The sequence below is a fragment of the Chenopodium album genome, chromosome 7, assembly GCF_948465745.1.
Source record: "Chenopodium album chromosome 7, dcCheAlbu1.1, whole genome shotgun sequence".
Taxonomy (NCBI): Eukaryota; Viridiplantae; Streptophyta; class Magnoliopsida; order Caryophyllales; family Amaranthaceae; genus Chenopodium; species Chenopodium album.
Genome location: NC_137840.1, coordinates 45790059 through 45812659, shown reverse-complemented (window position 1 = coordinate 45812659; position 22601 = coordinate 45790059). Strand labels below are relative to the sequence as shown.

At 37.4% G+C, this 22601-nt stretch overlaps 1 protein-coding gene across 1 annotated transcript; it reads right to left on the bottom strand.

Moving 5' to 3' along the window:
* Positions 1 to 8110: 8110 nt before the first annotated feature.
* Positions 8111 to 21760, bottom strand: LOC145639021 (uncharacterized). The gene is made up of 17 exons (XM_081690119.1): positions 21198 to 21760; positions 20223 to 20576; positions 19988 to 20128; positions 19330 to 19462; positions 19119 to 19232; positions 18941 to 19014; positions 18781 to 18855; positions 15753 to 15845; positions 15607 to 15667; positions 13870 to 14202; positions 13300 to 13426; positions 13033 to 13132; positions 11976 to 12045; positions 11731 to 11883; positions 11538 to 11633; positions 10849 to 11168; positions 8111 to 8880 (listed from the first exon to the last, which is right to left on the bottom strand). The coding sequence occupies exons 1-17, from the start codon at positions 21273 to 21275 to the stop codon at positions 8635 to 8637; spliced, it is 2568 nt and encodes an 855-aa protein (XP_081546245.1). The 5' UTR covers positions 21276 to 21760; the 3' UTR covers positions 8111 to 8634.
* Positions 21761 to 22601: the final 841 nt, after the last annotated feature.

The following is a 22601-nucleotide window of genomic DNA, read 5'->3' as shown; positions in this document are numbered from 1 at the left end:
AGTCAAGTGGCCAAGGTATTTCAATCTTGCCCTTATCTTGGGTTACCGGATGGGGCGCAGGAATCTCCTCCCCAGTTGTTGTCGCACCGGCTGCAACATTAGGTGGCTGGCCACCCTTTGATGCCGTAGAGACATCCGGCGCATTATTCTGCGAGCGTTCTGAGCTTTCGCTCAGAATTTTCATTGCAGAAGGGAATTTGCCACCGGTCGTGGGACGATAGGTTTTGGCAGTAGAAGTTAACTTGGGGGGTCCCTCCTGGCGGCCTTGGCAACTGGGGCCTTTTCCAGATCCTCCCCTTGCCTTTTGAAAAGCTTGGAGATGGAGCATGGAACGCGTTTAGCAGAGTCCTGCAAATTAAGAGTTAAATATACCCAACCGGCGAAATGCCTTTGCAAAAAATGTAAAGAAAAAGCTAAAGTCAGGCGGCCTTAACCCGCCTTTCTTGGCATCTTTGGCCTCAACGGCTGCTTTCTTTGCGAGAGCAGCTTCTTTGCGCAGCAGCGCTGCTGACTTAGCCGGGATTTTTGCTGGGTCAACCATTTTCAAGGCGTCGGCTGCAAGAAGAAAATAAAACTTAGAAAAAATCATGAAAAGTTTGTAGTACAAAATATAGAATACAGAAATGCCGGATGCAAGTGGATCTACCCTTGGGAAACATGGGACTTAACCCAGAGGCGGACAGAAAGCATTCATCATTGAAGTAGTCCGGGTAGGGGATCCAGTTTTTTGGAACAATGATGTGAGTCCCATCCCCCATGGGCTCAGTAGTGGTTTCAAAGAAACCCGGCTCCATTATTTGCTCCCGGGCCCTAGTGGAGAGTGCAGGGAGGGGGCATTTCCTGCCCACAAGAACCGGTTCCTGATTGTACCAGCGCAGTGTCCGGTTGTGACTCAGAGTTGGTGAAGAGATTAAATAAAACTTATCTTTCCACCCTGTCCACTTGGACACCTTGTCCAGACTCATTAAGTACTGGGGCAAGGTGGAAAGAGTGTACCAATCCCCGTGACCGCCTGGGGCCTTGCTTAAGTAATGCATGTGAGCAAAGGCAGAGAAGCTAGGAGCAAGATTTTGAAGCTCGCAGGCGGCTATGTAGCTCAGAATGTTCACCCATAAGTTGGGAGTAAGCTGCCAAATTCCCAGATCATACCCCTTCAGGATCTTTCTAATCCCGGTACAGAGGGGGAACCAGAGGCCGACTTCTATAACCGCCTCGTAGCAGACGAAATAGTTGTCTGCATTCTCTATCTTATCGTCCCACGCCATCACTGCATCAGCAGGCAGGACGATAATATCCCACCCCTTTCCAAAGGGGTGCTTCTCCTTGAAAGCCCTGAAGCCACTCTTTAGCAGGGTTATGTCACTCGGAAGCATCCTAATCTTCTTTGGGTTGGGGTTGTCAGCAACTTTCGCCGGATGCTGATAGTCAGCCGCGAAATTATCCTGATCGAAGCCAGAAGTTTCGACCCCCGGTCTTTTAGCGGCCTTATTACCGCCGGATCCTTCCCCGGATCCATTAGAGGATGCGGCTCCTTCACCGTCTACCTCCCGTACGCTAGAGCTCCCGGAAGAAGAGGGAGCCTCTTCATCAGTATTGTCGCTCTCCTCCAAATCCTCATGTTCCCCAGCTGGAACAACCTCGTCGGCAAGCACTTCCATAGTGCGCCGGTTCTTAGATTTTCTGGCCGTCTGTTTAACTCTAGCCATTGTGTCTTGCACAGACACAGAGAGGGAGGAATTCGGAGATGAGCACAGCAGTTCCGACAGTCCAGAAAAGGCACCCCCTGTTCTATACTCAGCCATCCCGGGAGACCGGCTGAGTGTCCTAGGCAGTGCCGAGTGTGTGGATTGAGAACTCATTTTATTTCTAGAACAATGTATACATACGGAAAAAAGAATGTATACAAGTTGGAAAAGAAAAACTAAAGATGGTACATGCGGTTACCTTACTTTTAAATCTGAAAAATCTGAAAACAGCTACAGACGGTGACCGGGTGTTGCAAGGTTAACACACGGAAATCTGGAAAACCCTAACGCAGACGGAAGCAGAGAAACTCTCTTTAAAAATCTCTTTTTTCACTCTCTAGAAAAGTCAAATGAAAATGAAGTGAGAGAAAAGGGAGGGGGGGTAAACTTCTATTTATTAGAAGGTGAAAATGGGGGCATCCCCGTTTGAAATTCAAACTTTACTATCCATTGTTACTTTTCACCTTTGATAGGTGGACACGTGTCACAGGCATCACGTGACATGCACGTGACCCCTGTGAGGAGCAAATGTTTAGGGAAAAAATACCCTAGACATGTGGACCAATGAGAGGAGGCCATGTGTCGAGTTCAGGATGGCCCAAGTGGCCCAATAGCCTTTTGACAAGTGTCCCCTTCAGATAAGCCTCTGAAATGGAGGCCTTCAAGGGCCTAAATCCCAAGAAGCGCCGTAATTCGGCGCAGCCCACCAAAACCTAGGTCAAATGACCTAGATAGGGGCACTCCTACCAATGACCCTATAAATAGGGAGATATTTCCCCATTTTGGGGACACATTCAATCATTTTTATACACCTACTTTCTTTCTCATCAGAGAAACACCTGAGCTTGGAATCCAAGCGATCCCCACCTAAATTTTCGTACTCTTTATTCTCTTTCAAGTTACTAACTTGATCGTTGGAGGTGGAACTCCACCACCTGGAGTCTCCGTTGTTTTTGCAGGTACAGCTCAGTCGGACCAATCTTTGTGACGTAACTCTCCCGAGGGACAAAAACACCCAAAACAGTAGCGAAATCCCTTTATGATCTGATTAATTGATGCATTGATGTTTGATTATTATGCTTTACCCTGGAATGTTATTTATTGGTGAACCTATGCCTTAGGCTTTTATTTCATTGATTTCCCTCCTAATTTTATTCCTTCCCACTTTTACTCTCCGTAGTTTAGTTTCCTTTCACCATAATATATTGGTTACTTTTTTTTTTTTTTTTTTTGAATAGATATATTGGTTACTTTATAATTTAGATTGCTTTAATTAATTAGGAATAGAAAGACCAGTTTCCCTGTGGATTCGATCCTACTTCCTTATCTGCATTAGTTAGAGGATTTAGGAATTACTTTTGATTAGGTGATACGACTTTAGCCTGTCAGTATCGCACGTCCATTCATTCATCCATCCTGAACTAGTTCAAATTTAGCCGAGAAATGGTCAATAGAGTGCATGTCTTGGCAACTACGGCAAATGATAGCCTGTTTTCTTTTAATAGTTGACTATAGTCTACTACTTAAGCTCATGTCCCAAAAAAAAAAAATGGTTAAAATTTCGGACATTAATCTAATAAGTGTACATTGTTTTTTTTGGAAAAATAGTTAAAAACTACCTTTTAGATGACATTTTTTTGTAAAAAACTACCTTATAAATTTTTTTTTTTGAGAGAACACATCATTATAACAAAATTTTTTGCAAGGACATACCACTCACCAGATTTTTTAGTTTGACCTCAAATCATGGCGCTGACCGGTTACATGCCAGTCACTTGACTTCATTAAACCCATTTTTTTTTCCTATTCTTTTCCCTTATCTTTTTCACCCCTTACCCCTAACTAACCTTCTCTCTCCTTAATTCATCCCCACCTGTAATAACTCCATCGATATACTGTAGCAAAGGATGCCAAAAAAAAAAAAAAAAAAAAAAATTACATTGAAGAAAATTATACTACACGATAGGACTTTAAACACCACAATTAAGGTAAGTGTACTACTTATTTGCGTATGTCAATTTTTTTTTTTTAGCTATGCATCTAAAGTTTCTCCAACTATTAAACATGGTTAAAGTCGGAGTCATAAAGAAATGGAAAGCTAAAGCAAGCAAGGGAAGTGATAAGTGACTTTTATGTCACTTTTAGGGGTGTTTATTGAATACTTTTCCGGATTATTTCAATAATTAAGCTCATTTTATCCTTTATTTCTATTATTTGCTTATTCTCGTCTTTTATCTTTTTATTTGAGTATTTTGTAGTTTTTAGTTTAATTTTGTAATTTATTTATGTTTCTTATTCTCTTATGTTCTTAGTCTAAATTCTTGTTAATATTTTTCTTCTCGTTTTCCTCTTATTTTTCTTTTATATTCAAGTTTGTTTTCTTTATTTTATTTTCTTTATTTTCTTTGATTTTATTTAATTTCTTTTAGTTTTAGTAATTTACTTTACTTTATTTTATCTTTATTTTATTATTATTTTGTTCTCGATCCTACCTTCGTGTTTATTTTATCTTATTTTCCCTTTCTTTCTCTTGTTTTCTCGTTAATAACATTTCTTGTTTATTTGGTAATTTTGTCGTGTTTTAGTTCTTTTCGTAGTTTTTATTAGAATTAGTTTATTTTCGTATTTATTTACTTTCGATTTATGTTATTTCGTTCCTTTCCTTTGTTACTTTCATAGTTTTAATTAGTTTTAAGTTTATTTTATTTACTTGTATAGTTTTATGTCTTTATTAGTTTTAGTTTTATTTCTCTTATTTCTATTTTACTTTTATTTATTTATTTTTATTAGTTTAGTGTTACTTCTCTTTTTTCTATTTTATTTTATTTATTTCCTTTTTATTTATTTTATTTTATTTGTCTCGGTTTCACACTTTTATCCTCGGGTTTGTTTGTGTGTAGGCTCGAGTTCAAGGTCGAAGTTTTTCAATTGCCACCCAACATCAAGCCACTGCTGCCTCCTTCCACCACACAGCCACGCACCAGGCAGCAACCCACCACCAATCCGCAACACCACTCACCAGCCAGCAACCACCTCCAATCAACCTAATCACCAACTCCCCTGTTGCAACCACCAACCAAATCAGCCCACCAATTCCACTCCAACTCAGCAGCCGCACCACCACCATCAGCCACTCAATTTCAGCCACCCAACTCACACCTCCTCCGTCCACCCTCACCTCGAAACAACCCCTGTACCTCCCTCATCAACACGAGCTGCAACCCAACCCAAACCATAGCAACCACAGCACAATCCGCAACTAAGTTCCCCTGCTCCATCTCCACCACAATCAACCACAGCAGCCTCAACAACAACCCAGCCACACCGCTGCTCCCTCACATCACCACTCTCACCAGCCACGCAACCATCAACCAACACCAACACCACCAATCAGAATTCAGGAGCAGCCCCTACTGCCCTCAATCCTCTGCTCTCTCACTCAACTCCGCGCAACCACCTGCAAACAGCCACCACCACCTTCAATCTACCACCAAACACCACCATTTCACAACACCAGCCGCATCACCAATTTATAGCAACAAATCAGCCACCAATTGCAACCCAAATCGCCCAAGCAACATCCTTAATTTAGAGTAAATCTCAAATTGATTAAGTTCGAGCAAACCGTTGAGAGTTCGGTCGAAGTACGAGTCAGACTTTCAAAGTTCTGTAAATTGAGGAGGTGTGGTCGAACACACCCATGGTTTAACCGAACCAACCCCGTAGTTTGGCCGGACCAACCCGAGGTTTGATCGAACCATTTCACGAGCATCACACATGCACACGTGATTTTAATGAAAATTGGACCGCCACAATTCCTTCAATTAATCCAAAGGCCGAGAATCTGGTGATGCTAGATGATGATGATGTTGATTTACGGTGGTGATGATGATGATTGTTTGTTGTTGATAATGGTGAATGAGAGCAGCAAGTGAAAGGAGGAAAAGGGGGAATTCGTGGGTCTGGTGGGACTTTTGGGGTTTCTTTTTCCATTTCATTTTATTTTATTTTATTTTATTTTAGTTTTGTTTTTGAATTTAGTTTATTTTATTTTGTTTAACTTGTATTATAAATACCCCTTTGGGGTTATTTTTCTCACAACTTTTAATCAACATTATTTTACCTATTTTTAAGAGTAGTTTAGTCTCTTTTATTTTCTCTCTTAGGGTTAGATTAGGATTTTCTCTCTCTAGTTTTAGGAGTAGTTGTAGAGAGAAAAAGCTTGGATTTCCATGAAGTTTTTGAGAGGTTGAAGAAGCAACTTTGTAGAACTTCTTCTCATCTATTCAATGAGCATTTTCTAACTTTCTCTCATCTTTATTTCTTTGCTTAATTCTTAGTTTTTTGCTTTTTAATTGTTGATTTGAGTAGATCAATTAGTTTGTTTGTTTAATCTTGTTTTTATTCTTATTTTACCTTGTTTTCCATGTCTTTCTTCATTATGTTAGTTTAGGTTTTGTTCTAGGGAATTGGATGAAGGTAATATTAATGAATTAAATGATTGATTGTGATTAGTATGAAATTGTTTCTTGATTATTGTGTATGGGTGATCCTTCTATGGATTAGAATCTTTCTAGCTAATCGATTATATGCTCTTAATTGTGCTTTCATTCAATTGTGCGAGAGTGAGTTGGTTGAGAGCCCTAAATTCTTCCATACCTTTGTTAGGCTAGTTGCACGAGAGTGAATTAGTTTAGTAGGATAATTAACATGCTTAATTGTACGAGAGTGAGTTAAATGTGTTGATGTTCCTAATCAAGGTCATCTTCATCTATTTGTATGATGTTGTTTAATACATTGATGTGATTGGATTCCACTTTCCCTAGTTTTAGTTGTTTGTTCTTAGTCGTGTTTAGTTTAACCTCTCTCTATCTCACGATCTTCCCTAGTAGTCTAGTTGACACAAATTAATACACTTAGTCCTTTTGGGTTTGACCCTTTACTTGCCACTAACTAGTTTAGTGTCAGTTTATGTATTATAAATTTCTAATTTGGTTAGGGTTAGTAGTCCCAACGACCTACTTTTACCCGCGATCAGGAAGCAAGGGGGACCAACTACTATTTAAAGATGCCATTGACCTGTACGAATTGGCCAAAAATATTAACATACAAAAATCCCCAATTAAACTCTAATATAGTTGCACAATTTGTCAATCAACCACTACAAAGATTAAGATATTTAGAGTTGTTTGTAATTCTACAAAGATTCAATTTCTAGAAAAAATTCTAATTGGATGCGTTTCGAGGAGAGAGAAGGTATTGGATATCATTAAGGCTTTGTTTGGTTCAATATTAGTGAAGGAAAAGAAGAGAGAGGATGGGAAGGGAAAAGAAAGGAAAAGAAGGGAAAGAAAGGTGATTGGAAAAGATGAGGGAAAAGAATAGGAAAAAAGAAAAAAAAATGGGTTTAATAAAGTCACATGACTGGCACATGACTGGTTAACGTCATGTTATTGAGGTTAAACTTGAAAATTCAGTGAGTGATATTCTTCGCAAAAAAAATTGGTTAAATGGTATGCTCACACAAAAAAATGAGGGAAAGTGGTGAGAAGATGAGGGAACATAATAGAAACAAAAAAGGAAAAAAAATGGGTTTAATAAAGTTACGTGACTGGTTAACGTCGTGTTATTGAAGTCAAACTTAAAAATTCGGTGAGTGGTATGTCTTCGCAAAAATTTTTGGTTAAATGGTATGCTCACACAAAAAAATGAGGGAAAGTGGTGAAAAGATGAGGGAAAAGAATAGGGAAAAAGAAAAAAAATTGGGTTTAATAAAGTCATGTGACTAGCATATATAACTGGTTAACGTCGTGCTATTGAGGTCAAACTTGAAAATTCGGTGAGTGGTTAAATGGTATGCTCACACAAAAAGACGAGGGAAAGCGGTGAAAAGATGAGGGAAAAGAATAGGAAAAAAAGATGGTATACTCACAGAAAAAGATGAGGGAAAGTGGTGAAAAGATAAGGGAAAAGAATAGGAAAAAAGAAAAAAAAATGGGTTTAATAAAGTCACGTGACTGGCACATAATTGGTTAACGTTGTGTTATTGAGGTCAAACTTGAAAATTCGGTGAATGGTATGTCTTCGCAAAAAATTTTGATTAAATGGTATGCTCACACAAAAAAAAATTATAAGGTAGTTTTTGACAAAAAAAAAAGTCATTTAAAAGGTAGTTATTAATAATATTTCTTTTTTTTTTTTAAGAAATACAAATGGATTAATTTGTCCACGTCACAAAGGTTTGCTAAATCCAATCTTTGTCGAGAATGCAAACCAAGCCCTTCGAAGAAGAGATGGAAAAGAAAAAGTAACTCCCCTCCCCAAAAACATAGAGATGAGAAGGTTCAAACATGCAACCTCTCAAATCCAGAAATTAGAGTCCTTGCTACTAACTTTTTTTGTACCAAAGTAGAATGGCAAAGTTAGCATTATTCTCTGCATTAGTGTACATACATACAAACCAAGCTTAATAAACATATACAAACATCTAAGACGCTGAGGAGAATGCCTTCACTAAATATACATACATGAAGTATACTCAAACCGAAATTGACGATTTCTCATTCTCATTAACAGCCTTCGGCCATCTCTGAGATTTAACATTGACAAAAGTATTCCTTTTTCTTTTGTCCTACATTTTTCCTTTTTTTCCTTGATATTTCTTTGTTTTTTCCTTTTGCCTCATACAATTTTCTCTACAATTGGGACTTTCATTTTGAAAGCCTAGCTAGCTGAATTTTCCTACTCAACCCCCATTCCTAAATGACATTTAGAATGGGAAGAAAGCTAAATTCCTACACCTAAAGGCACGACAGATTGCGCCTGCCTTTCTCCTACAATAAACAGCCTATAAAAAATACAAGGTGAGAGAGGGGGTCACAGCTTCTGACTATTTTACAGATGATTCTTTCAGGGAACTATCAACATGGTGACTGCCGCCTCTAAAGCGACTAAACCATGACAACTTTATCTTGCTAGCGCCAGTACATTGATCTTCAGGTTCTTCCTTGTTGCTGAAAAGTGTTTGGTCTGAGCAGTCCAGCGAAGCCCCACATGCTAAGTTATAAGACTGGCATGCTGAATAGCAGACTCTTAGCCTGTTGTCACCATCCATGTCGCACTTTTGAATTGAGATCTAAAATGAGAAAAGCAACATATGTGAGTTAAACTGATGCACATATAGTAACAAATATTACACATACATGTGTGAATCTCAATGCCTGGAAAATAAATGCTATCTACAACCAAAAAAATAAAATAATAATAATATACACATACATGTGTGAATCTCAATGCCTGGAAAATAAATGCTATCTACAACCAAAAAAATAAAATAATAATAATAATAATATATGCATATACTTGCTAAAAATGAATACTTGCTATTGCCAACTGAATAATTGAAGAATCATTTCAGATCAACAAAGGCTACAGATGAATGCTATGAAAACTGAAAGGAAATTGCTTTCATAAATCTATAGCACATAGAATGCCATGCTAATCTTATTGCATGTACCATAATTTTTTACATAAATAAATTTCTTTACCATGCATTGTAATGATCCATGGTTAAAATAAACGCTTAGTAAAGCTTTTCTTTATACAATAAGAAATTAATTCAAGCCTTCATCAATCTTAATCCCCAAAATTGAGCAACAAAAGAAAATTGCAAGTGATGCACTCTTAACACCCTCACCACACAAAAACCGTCTACAAAAACCACATGTCCACATGTATCCTACAAATTTCATTAACTGCAAGGTCACCCTAATTAAACTACATACAACTTAATGACTGCCCCCCTTATCCCGGCCCATAGGGTTTGGGTCACCCTAATTAAACTACATACCACTTAATGACTGCCCCCTTATCCGAGCACATAGGCCCATCTGATATATTTTATTTAAGGAGACCAACACTTGAACCCCTACCCTAGCCCCTGATGAAACAAAACCCTTCAACTCCCTAACTACTCAATGTTAACCTGAAGCCTACAATAAACCTTAGCTCAAAATCCTCCATCACATTGCTTTATGGCCTTGAGGGTCTCAACCTTCCCTTTCATCACATAGGTTTAATGATATAGATTTTTTTGTCATCACAAAATAAGTCACATAGATGAGTTCACGAGAATGAAGGGATGCAACAACCATTTCTCTTGCTTACTTACACAAAAAAAAAAAAAAAAAAAAAAAAAAAAAAAAAAAAAAAAACAAAAAAAACACACTAGTAGATGTTATAAAATAAAAAGGAAAGCATGTGGAAGTCAAACTTCTTATGCTCCACATGTCTTTTTTTTCATTGCTCAAGGCCCTTATAAAGTAATCAACATTATGACAGACAATCATCCTTCTCCTCTCATATCAAATTATACTCTATAACATCTATGAAAATTTCATCATCCAAATGACTATTATCTCGAACTAGCTTACATGCCCTCATAAGCAAACCTCATAACTCCAAGTATATCCTTCACAAAATCTGCCATAGAAAAGGACATCGAATAATCTTATAACATCTGAACCACATCCACATGCCCCAAATAGGCTAAAAGAGATATGAAATCACCCACGGATGAGCCAACCGGCACTGTCGCACAAGAGCATCATCTTATAGATGTATGGGTAGTTGGCTAGCAGTACTGGTTTTCTCTGACAAGGAATGGTATAAATTTCAGTGGATAACTCGCCAATGGCGCATTTGGATGCATATAGCTGACATAAGTTTATACAATGATGGCATCTACAAATTTGAAAACTACAAAATACAATGATGGGATCAACAAATGGTTTCCTTCACATATGCTTTCCAAAAATTTAGCACTGAGACATACTAATGATACTTAAACAGTCATTTCATGCAAAGTAGTTCTCATTTACTTTCTCTTTTTGGTAATAAAATCTTATTTTCCAAAAAAAAAAAACTCTCATTTATTTATCATAAAATTAGCACTGGCATAATATCGACACACTCACTCAATTAAACAACTTTGATCTCAACATTTGCAGATGTAGAATTAAAAGATCCTCTAAATATCTCAGCAAATGGAATTAACCGTAAAAAGAATGGGATTTGCATAAGTCATATTAACTAACAAACTTACCCAGCATGCTAGCCTTTTAGCAGCTTCATCACAATAACTGCTGCCAAAAATGTTGAATAACTTTCGAGCCCCACCTGGAAAGAGACGGTGATAGTTGGGCATGACAACCACCTCTTCAAGCTGCTGCAATATACTTAGTTCACTAGGAGCACAGTGTTTCCCGGAAAAATCATTTTTAAGAACGTTTTGGCAGACTGAGAGACTTGACATTAACAAAGAACTATTTTGGCATGTGTAGCCAGCATAATCAGAGCAACGGAACTCACAAACTCCATTGTCACAGACACCTCCATGAAGGCTGCATTGCTCATCACATACAGCTGCAAATCACATTCAAGTAAAATACAAGTTATAAGGAGGCTCTACTTAATTCTACTTGATAAATTTTGCACAAATCACAGGCAATGATACCTACGAGAGTCTTAATAAATTTTTCAAACATATAGATGTAGCCGACACTGAAATCATAATCATGCAAAACTAAGATAGCTATTTCATTGCTTAATAGGCTAATTGCCACACATCAAACAAGAAACAACAACTATGCATGATGATATTGAGTGATGACAGTAATATGTTCTTTTTCAGCAAAACCAACTAATCAAAGTTTATGCTGCCGTAAACCCTTGCTCTAAATCACACAACACAAATAGCAGGGATCTTATTATGTCGAGGATCTTCAACATTACCTGTGGAACAGTCAACACCTGTGTATCCATTATGACACTCACAGACCCCATTATCAAGACAGGTGCCATGGTTGGTACAGTTAGTAGGACAGAGGCCTGCATAACAAAATTAGCACGTACTTTCAGAGGCATAGAAAATAAAATGCAAACTTTTTTTTGTAAAGAAGACTGCAGAGGGAAAGGGGTAACATACGTTTATTACAGTCATGGCCATGGAACCCCAAAAAACAACGACACTTCCCATTTACACAATCTCCATTCAAATTGCAAGAATTGGGACATTGACCTGAGATAGGAAGTGATGATGTGCTGCAAAGTTCATGATAAGCAGGGCAAACCAGCTCACCTAAACAAAGCAACAATAGAATTATAGGGCTGCAGAAGGAAAAACAAGATGATTAAATAGTTACATACTTCACAAGTCAGCTGTGTGATTACCATTGAACCCAGGGAACTGAATGTGGCCACCAGCTGAAGGGCAGGCTTTCCATATGCCATCCACTGCAATCTATGAGCATGAAAAGGAATATTATACAACAAATTGCCTTGTCAAACAAAATAACTCTTACAAGATAATGCACACAGCACCCCATAAATTAGCTAAAGGGTCTACATAGGACTATTTTCCATAAAAAATTTCCCAAAACTTTTAGAAGGTTTCTAGTGGTGGACCATTGTCATGTATAGTACGAATAAAAAGCTGTGGCGGGGAAATTTTATTATTTTTTTTATTTAGGTGAGAGAAATTAGGGGAGTGTGATATAGGGTTAATATACAGTAAGTCCCTTGTAAGGTGGTCTAACCAGGTAAGACATTATGATGTCAGCACGACACCAGCACACTCTTGGTAACTACGTAGTGATAAAGATTTAGCTAATAGAGGGAAAAAAAATTGATAACAAATTATGAAAGGGTAACTATAAGTAGAAATTAGTTATCGTGTTTTTATATTAGTTTGCCACTCATATACGAGTATTAATTTACATTTTTCCTAGCTACCATTTTTGCTTCATTAATCATACAAGTAACATTACTAGTTACCCAGTAGGTCGTACCGTCGTATATGATCTTACCAAATAAAACTGTCTTAAAGTTTTTTTTTTTTTTAGATTTTTTATTTTAATTCAAGAGAGAGATAATGGGAGCATATAATGGGAAGGGTTTAAAAAATTTTAGCTGCAGCCAAACCAAAAGAGGAAATGCAAAGTCTATTTGGGACAAACCAAAAAGTTAAAAAATAAATAAATATAGAAAGTATATATGAGGCAAACCAAAAAAGTAAAAGTAGGAAGACTAAAGGGATGGAGGGAGTAAAAATTTTGTGACTCAGGAAAGATAAATCCTGTTAAATCATCTAGCTTCAAAAAAACTACGGCCCCTTCCATCCCTCCTCCTGCATCTTCTCTTGCTCTATTAGCCATTCCCCCAATCACGTTGTAGCCCCATATCTTTTTATGTACACAACAAATACAAGTATTAAATATCCCAGAGTTACCTCTAATGTCTTGTTTATACATCGATGCTGATAACAACCATTTCCCTGAGTCGTTGAACCACGTACAAACCCAGTTCGAACTAAAGAAGAAGCCATGCACCTACACCATGTTCAAGACAAAATTTAGCAGCTACAAATACTTATATTTTTTTATCTTAACATCTAGAAGACGTTTCATGTCCACCAGAAACGAGAAAGGCTCATTAACAACACCATGACCAAAATACCTGACAAGATTCAGGCTCAAATATAAAAAATAAGTAATACCTGGAATTGCTTCCACGCACTTCTCCCAGCATTCTGTCAGGTGCTCTTGCACTGTTGGTGTCGGTACAAGACCCATCAGAATAAGCTACAAAGTATGTGCAATAATCTGCCAATGAAGACTGCCCACCTGCAATAGCCAAATCAAGAATCTATGTTACAGACAAAAATTAAACGTCTATAAACAACATAACTTGCTCATAGAATTCCTGGTACATGTTGCTCTTCCTCTTCAACCAGTCCCCCCTACCCCCTGAAAGAGCTTCAAACTCCAAATATTCCACTCACCATATCCTGAATCTATTTTACATGCTTCCAGGGTTGTTTGATTAGGAGTTAGGGTATATGATTGATTTCTTATACTACAAGTAAGCTAATTTATTTCAACATTTGAAGCCATTTTGCATCTAACAAAGAACTCTCTTCCATGGTGATAAATTACATCACAGATTATTATCTTTTCAATCATTACACTAGCAACATGATTAGGAACTAAGCACAGATGCCACGAGACAGGAGGGACTATATAAGGGGAAATTATAAATGTAATAGATCCATGTCATGAAAATACACCTTTATTTGCCTGTGGGAAGTACTGGGCCCACTGAGGGAGATCGCCAATATAATTTACAATGGGGCAGTACCCTTCTGCCTCTCTATTATATGTACAACCTGACAATTGGGTATTGTTGCAATGATAGGCACCCTTCCATTGATTACATGGTGAGGTAACAAATTCAGTGCCTTGATTGCGCCCCCAGTCAAGGCGGTCTGCCATGCTATAGTTGGCCTTGTACCATCCACTATCCTCTAATAAAGCCAGAGTCATTGTTGAAACAACAGACCTTGTATCTACAGATCCTGTCATGATCTCGTTCATCAACAGTCTCTTCTCCCAATGCGAGCCTGAAAGCATATACAATGAGCTATAAGTCACTGAACTGAAAATCTTAGATACATTAATGAACTTAGCACCAAAGGAATGTTTGCACTGGAGTACAAACAAAGATTTATAAGATTTATGGCCTAATTACAAAAGGTGAATTACATTAGATTAGATATGGCAAAAGTGCAAAACTATTACATCCATGCAGTATCTCCGGAGTTCATATTTATGTTACTAGGCTACGAACACTGCAGTACAAGGTTGGAAATAAGAATCTGGATGCCTAATTTGTCATGGCCCAGAAAATATGAGCATTGTCCAATTAATGGACATAGGTAGAGACATGGTCACATGGCTTTAAAAAAAAAAAAAACTTTCTCCACCTCATAGGCATGCAATTTGAGGAAGAGATTAGATAGAGTATATGCACAATAAAGACCCTTTGATGACAAGACCTTTCATAGTTGTTAAGGAATTTTACACGTCTAAAAATACTGAAATGACCACTTCTACAAAGCATTAATGTTTAAAAATTCATAGCGAACATTCTTGATATTACTGATCCCTGTACCCATGTAATCTCCCCCCCCCCCCCCCTCTCTTCTCCCCCTTTTCTTGTTATTTACTCTCTCCTTGGCATGCCACGAAATTCAAGATCTGAATTCAGTACCAACAACCAGCCTCTCTTATCTCATCATTAACATCCCATCAGCAATTCAATTGTCTGTATCTCTCAATCCAGATCTGCTGCCACTTACAATTCTTAGCTACTGCTAGTCATTTTTCTCACATCATTTACCACATCAACATTGGTGAAGCCATTGTCAACTCCTTCCCTGACTTTCATTATCACAGCCTATAACTCTTCTCATAATATATCTTCCACTGCCATAAAATCCTACGCTCCACATTGAACCCACCCCAGCCCTCTTTATGATTAGTACTTAAACGTCCAAATGTTATCTTCAAATTAAGCTTTGTCATGCATATTAAGAAAACAAGAGCTGGGACAAAAAGTGTTAAAAGAGAATAATATATTGGAATTTGAAAAATAGGAAATTGTAGAAATTGTGAAATTATAATACAAAAGTAGCAAGAGCAACAAAGCAAGTGTGAAAATTGTGAAATTATCCGATTGATGTGATGGAAAGAGAATATAATAAGAGAAAGTAGGATTCCACATCACACAGGGAAGAGGGCAAGTGGACAACAAATTGGAACAAAGGGAGATATTTATATGGGGCTCCAAGTCCAAGAGCAGAGTGGAGAGTTGGGCAAGGATCTTGTATCCAGTATACAAAACATGCTGTGATAAAAATGGTTCTTAGTAACTTATTTTCCCATAAAGGTATTATAGCTTAAATCCCAGAAGGCAACACTTGATAAAAATAGAAAGGGTAAAAGACAAAAGAGAAGGGAATGACCTGATGTTCCTCGCCCACCACCATCTTCTAGCTCTAAACCAGTAAAGTTTTCAGAAAATGCCTGCCAAAGTAACAGATAAGTTATACACTAAGTCATAAGGCTTGCATAATTGCATGCACAAAGAATTGAAAGTTTAATCAAATACCCCATAATGATACCGCGCATGCATTATAACACGAGGGAGCACTACACGTGTTACCATCCTTCCTAACCTTTCATCCATGTTATGTTTTGTGACCTGCAAACAAGTCGTGAGGCCAAAGTTAAAGAAATTTACGGATAGTTATAGATAAAGATGGTCGATCAATGTTGATTATTTGCACAGATAAAGAGGATTTTTCCTCAAAAATGACATATGTACACAACAAAGATCTAAAATCTGAACAGAGAGCCAATAGAGACTTTAAATTGAGTATAGAAACATATGGCACTAGCACTAGAAAGGATAAGTGAAAATTAGGCAAGCACCCAAGGAAGTGACACATTGACCTTCCCAAATCGTCAAACTTTCAAAACTTTACCAAGCTGTGAATAAACTATAATGCAATAGCACTACCGAGCAACAGGGCTTCAACTACCTAATAATAGATGCACAACTATAGTTCATTCGTGGAACAATCATGATCTCCCAAGAAGCATCCTAATTTTTAAGTCTAAAAGATACTCACTCAGTTCTTATTAATGCACAGTGTGCTTTATTCTATTTTAGACATACCCCACTTTACTATCTAACCCCTCCTATCCCATAATAATTACACCTTTCCGCACAATCTCTTTATTCATCTTTCTTTTACAATTGCCCAGCTTTTTACACTCTCTCTTAGGGGCCGTTTGGTTCGCACGAGAGAATCGGAATGGAATGAACAAAGGGAAAGGAGAAGAATGGAATGAAAATACCCTATTTTTGCTTTGTTGTTTGTTTTTAAAACAAAGGGAATCATTCCCCCACCACACCACCCCCACCACAACCACCACACATTTCATCAATTTTTCACTTCCCACCATTTCCAGCCACCGCCGCACCTCCTCCACCACTCGCCGCCCTTCGCCGCACCTCCCCCTCCCCTCGCCGCGCCAGCCCCAATCTCCCCTCCCCCGAAAAAACCACAAACTGCAGATTACCAAACCCTAATTGCAAACAATCGATTCAAAATCCCAAATTGTCATAAAATTCGTTCAATTCGGAACAATCCAGAGGTACTGAACATCAAAATCGTTTGACAATTAATGAAAATACAATCAAAATCGGATATCAAGATAAACAAACACAAATTACGAAGAAAAAAAAACGATTTTTTTGTAAATTGAGATGAAAAATAGAGATACCTCAGTAGCAGATTCATGGGGGAGGGGGATGCAGCGGTGATCGGGGGAGGTGCAGCGGTTGTCGGGGGAGGCTCGGCGGTGGTCGGGGTAGGGACGGCGGTGGTCTGGGCGGTTTTCCGGTGGTGTTGGTAGGTGTGAAGGTGGTGATGTGGTGGTGTGAAGGTGGGTAGGGAAAGGAAATGGGAAAGTCTAGGGGGGGTGGGGGGGAATGGAGTTGGAAGGATTTGGGGTAATGAGGAGGGTAAAGGGAATGATTAAAAGTGTAAAACAAACATCAAAAAAGGGAATTAGTTGATTCCTATTACCTTTCCTGATTACCCCAACTAAACGGTCCCTTACTTTATCCTACTTTATCTAACATCCACTCATCTAGTTTCAAAATAATATGATTATCAACCAAGTAGAACACGAAAGAATGAAACGAATAAATTAAATTATAGAGTATATTACATCACTTTTGTAATTGCGGACTCCTAGACAATTTCTGGAGTAGAGAGAGATAGAGAGAGAAAAAATAAAGAGAGCACATGTGATAAAAAAGAAATAGAGAGAATTTATTAACTAAAAGGGAAAGTGATAAATCTAAATTTAAACTTCCATTTTTAGAAAGTGATGCATCTAATTAAAAATATGGAGGAAGTATTAAATTTCATTGGAAATTCCACAGTAGTAGCATATTCAGTGAATTCCCCTCTACAATTTCTAGTAAAAGAGGTTCAAACTTCAAACTATGAACATAGGAGACCTAGCATTGAATTAGAAGGAACACAACACTTTTGCAAAGAAATTTCATTAGATCAATTAGGCCAGATATAAGAAAAGTCATCAATCTTAAGCACAAGTACCATATTGGATGTTGGATTTGTTGTGTCATTGGAAACTAAATGGAGGTTCGGGATGTAAGAGATTTGTGTTCCCCTCATCAATTTGTAAATCCTTTGACAACTATTCAGCATGAGAAAAATATGGGGCAGGATAATTAGAGTTGATCAAGAGTGACTCTAGCTTGTCCATGGAATCTAACATCAGCTTTCATAGTGACCGACTGACTTCTGTGTAACTTATATTTAGGTTCAATGATTGTCTGCTTACCAAGTTGACGATGCTAGAAAGTAGAAACACATTCACGGAGGTCTAGGAAGGTTAAGAAACATGCTGATGATCTGGTTCTAAAATTATCTGTGGACACGAGAGTATGGATACCTTTTCATTCACTTCTAATAGGATGTGTACATCATTTGTCATCAGCAGGGCACAGCACCATATCTTAGTAGCCAACATTACCTGGAAAGTCAAAGTTCTACTTAAGGCAAGAGATTTGTGATGATATTTTCCTTCTCATATATAAGGTTTCACAAAACACATTTGTTCTGTTGTCAAAGATCTAGATATCTCCTTTTTCCCTTTGAGGATTGGGTTAATTCCAACCACCCCAACCATATTTCCCTCCAGTTTTCAAGTAATCTGCAATGACACCTTTTCCCAACATCAATTTTGCTTCTATTTGAGGTGTACAAAGCCAAAGTGCAAGTGTGCAACAAACCACGTTTGATTGTACTTTGGATGCTTTTAATAGAATAATCAGTAACCCAGTTACATACTTTCCACACATGCTTGTATACTACCAACAATGTGTCAGTGAATTGTGTCCACTGCTTTGGCCTTGATCTTTTGAAGGTTTTTGGTATAAACATTTCGAGCATTACATGAAAATATTCCACCAATTGCCTTTTATATCTAAATCTAACATCCATAATCCAAAATTTTAAACGAGCACAAGGTATGCCAAGGGACCCCCGCCCCCCCCCCCCCCCCAACACACAACTTTTTGTTACACTGAAAATTACCTGAGCTCGTCTTCTTTTGCGCTCATCACGAAAATGTGCAAAAGCATGTGGATCAAAACCAAGAACATGGATAACCTGAAAAAATAAAACCATAATAGGTGATAAAGCTTATTAATTTCTGTTTCAAACAAAAATCAAAAGAAAAATAAAAATCACTAACCTCATGTATGAGAGTTGCAGAAAGTAGTGTTTCAGCTTCTGCAGTCAAATGTCGGGGAGCAACATTTACGTGGCCTTCACGAACAAGAAAAAAGTAATTTATACTTGTCAAGAATTTAGCAGAGATACATCAACCCAATTACCCAATCCCTATGCCAGATCATGTATGGTAAATCTACCTGCAATAGCACGGCCCCACTGATCCCGCTCACACGCCACAGCCCATGCTAGTGTGTTTCCAGTTGTTGGCCTTGTGGTTACCAAAAGAACCAAATCTGCATCAGCAATACCCTCTGAAAGGAAAAAGTGAAATAATTTTGTCATGAACCCTAACAAAAGGCTGACATAATAGAATCCATTCCTGACACTGATTGCCAAATAAGACAGAACCTTCTACATATTCCCTTGGTAGCTGTACACCTCCATCTTGTCCGCACGCAGAGTATCCACTCAGTCGCAATTTTCCTCTAACAGGCTCAACGGCTAAGGCTCTCTGGAACCAGTCAGCTGTCTGCCCCAGAGCCTGCCCATCCATTAACAGACATAGGTATTACTTGACAGGTCGACATGTAAAGATTGTAAACCGAGTAATACTTAAACAGAACATTTTCTTAAATGAACCTAAAATTTGTTAAAATTGGAATGCTTGCAAGAACAATGAACAATTTTTTTGTTTCTAAACATTTTCCAGCCGTACGAGGTTGTGATTGTTACAAAGGGGGTCAAGCAATTATATAAAACCCAGAAAACTGGAATTATTGACCCCAAGCTCAAGCCTGGTAAGGCGGTAAGTATTTGGAGTACATCATATATCCCAATTTTCCAAGCTCCCTATTGCTTCACTTGAGCATCACCCAAGTTTTAACAGACAGGCTGCCCTATCTTAAAAATCACTACAACTAATAAAACATACATGATCAGCAAAAAGATAAATCGCATTGCAGTGTACACATTCACACCACATTCTGTAACATTAGGCTTGTGGCATAAAATGAATCAACACAATACATGCTTCATATAGAGTAAGAATGGAAAACAAAATGCATACCTTATGCAGGCGATGCTTTTTGTCACCTCCAGATATGTCTTCCAAAGTACAATTATACCAGCAATCCCCCGATATTGGTGGATCAACATTAGGATTACAAAAAGGTGTTCCTGGAAAAGACGTCATAGGAGGCTCCCCAACCTGATCAACCAAGATGCAACATACAAGACAAGAGAATCAGCAAAAGCATACCACTACTATGCACATAAATGCAGCTACCGCTCCCAATCCTCACCTTTACAATGTCCCCAACATTTCGGCAATCTCTATCAGGAGAATGGCCTACTGCGTCATAATTTAAAAATATTCTAATCGGCCACTTCCCATCTTCAGATTGTGGTATGGATTCCGTCATACCAAGCAAAGCACGCCCCCTGCGGCTGAGAGACTCAGTGAGACTAGGCTCCTCATACACTTGAGGGGTAACAGAATAAACCTGGCGACCAGGTCGCCTCCACTGTGCAATAATTTGATCATGTATACAAGAATGTGAGCTAATACTTTTAACTTCCCTTTCTTGCCCTTGCTGTTGAAGTTGATAATCAATGGACTCTGCTGCATTTGAGAACAACCCCAATACCAAAACAATCTGCCACGGTATAACATTAGCCGATAAGCAACTTACACGACAACTGTGAATCGACAATTAACTAAGCTGCTTCACTATCCAAAGCAAAAATCTGTGACCTCAAATTCAATTGATTATAAAAAAAAAAGAATTTCCATTAAAATAAACATCATTTGTCAACTAAAATTTCACTCAAGAAGTGCAAATTAGACACACTTTAAATTTAACTCCCTTCGTCCGCTATTAATTGTCACTTTGATTGTGTAATTTGAGCTAATAATGACACAATTAAACCTCCTAAGTCATACCTAGTAGTACTTTTTTTTTCTGAGTTAAGTTTAACGTTAGTAGTCTGTGTAATACACAAAATATAAGGAAATTATGTAAATAAAGTATAAAGATCTAATGAATGTGGAAAATTGAGTATTAATTTCATTGTTAATTTCCAATCGAGCCAAACAAATAAACCCCCATTTGGAAAAATGACACAAATTTACCATATATTCACATTAATTTTTTAAAAATAAAACGCAAAAAAAAAAAAAAAAAATGAAATAATTCCAACAACAAATACCCAGTATTCCATTAATGTAATCATTCTATAATTACACAAATTAGATTACATAAGATGTAAAAACATACCTCGAAAAGAATGACAGCAAATCTGAAACAAACAAATCGTAACCCAAAACATGGAGTTTTATAAATCATCACCTCCATGAATAATTTCACTAAAAACCCACTTTCCCATCAAAAATCCAGCGCTGTTTCGATCGAAACGCGTACCCATAAAAATCCCAACATTTCAAAATTAATCCCAAGAACAGGTACAAAAAGACTGAAGAACGAATCGTTGTAGTTAATTGATTTAAAAATAATTAAATCAAAACTGAAAAAATGAAGGTAAGATATTAAATTTTCTGGAGAAAAAGTGAAATGATGAAGTGAATTTGAAGACTGAAAGACTGATTCTTCTTTTATTTTTCTGGGTTCAGGTGAGGTGGGGTTGTACTGTGGAGCTACCAAACGAGTGAGAGCAAAATTTTAAGAAAATGTAATAAAAATAAAAACAAAATCAAAATGGATATGTGATATAAATGTGTTTTTTTTTTTTTTTTTTTTTTTTTTTTTTTTTTTTTTTTTTTTTGGAATTGGGAAAGTTTTAATTTTAAATATGGAAGGTTTTGGTTATTTCAAAAAAAAAAAAAATATGGAAGGTTTTGGTTGTTTGATGTTGGATAATGGTGGTAATGGATGTGGAGAAATGATATAAAGTAGTTTAGCGTAGGTGAGAAAAAGGGAGACTATGAAAGGTTAGGTTATGGTGGGTAGACAATTATTTGTTTGTTATGGAGTATTATATTTCAATAAAGTTAGCAATTGGGTGAAGGTTATTGGATCCTCCTAAATTTTAATGGATTTAAACTTCTTTTTTTTTTTTTTTTTGGTCTTATAATCGTGCGATATTTGTATTTTTTTTCTCAATAGGTATGCGGAAACAAATATTCGAATTATCAAATTGTTAAAACGGGAAGCAAATAATTATGATCATATAAGCAATCAACCATGGATCTACCCTACGATCTTTGCAATGAATTGATAATTTGAAGATTTTTCCTTTTGATGATAACATTTTCTTATGTTACTCTCAATTGCTATTCAGATCTCTCTATGATGAGTTTTAAATATGTATCTATACTTAATTTTTAAGAATTATAACCAAGAAACTAAGAAAGACACATATGACAGAGTAAGTATTACCCACTACCATGGTATGGGTAATACTACCCAATACCACAATTTTTTTTCTTTTTCCTTTTTTTTCCCTTTCCTCTTCATCTTCTTCCTTCCTTAAACCCTTTACCCCACCTTCATGGATAGCTCCCATTGTCGGCCAAACCTCCACCCACCACACCTTCACCTCCGACAACAAGAAGCCCACCCCACCGGCTACTACCTTGGTCGAAATCTAAAAACACGCAACTATCTCCATTAAAAATCACCGGAAACCACCCAAAAAAACATAACCCAAAAACAAGAGACACA

Excerpts from the sequence above, each read along its gene's own strand:
- LOC145639021 (XM_081690119.1), bottom strand. The coding sequence starts at position 21,275 with ATGGAGGTGATGATTTATAAAACTCCATGTTTTGGGTTACGATTTGTT. Across the intron at positions 13,133-13,299 it reads GTGCGTGGAAGCAATTCCAG|GTGCATGGCTTCTTCTTTAG; the intron begins GTATTACTTATT and ends AACATGGTGTAG. Across the intron at positions 8,881-10,848 it reads CTAAAAGGCTAGCATGCTGG|ATCTCAATTCAAAAGTGCGA; the intron begins GTAAGTTTGTTA and ends TTCTCATTTTAG.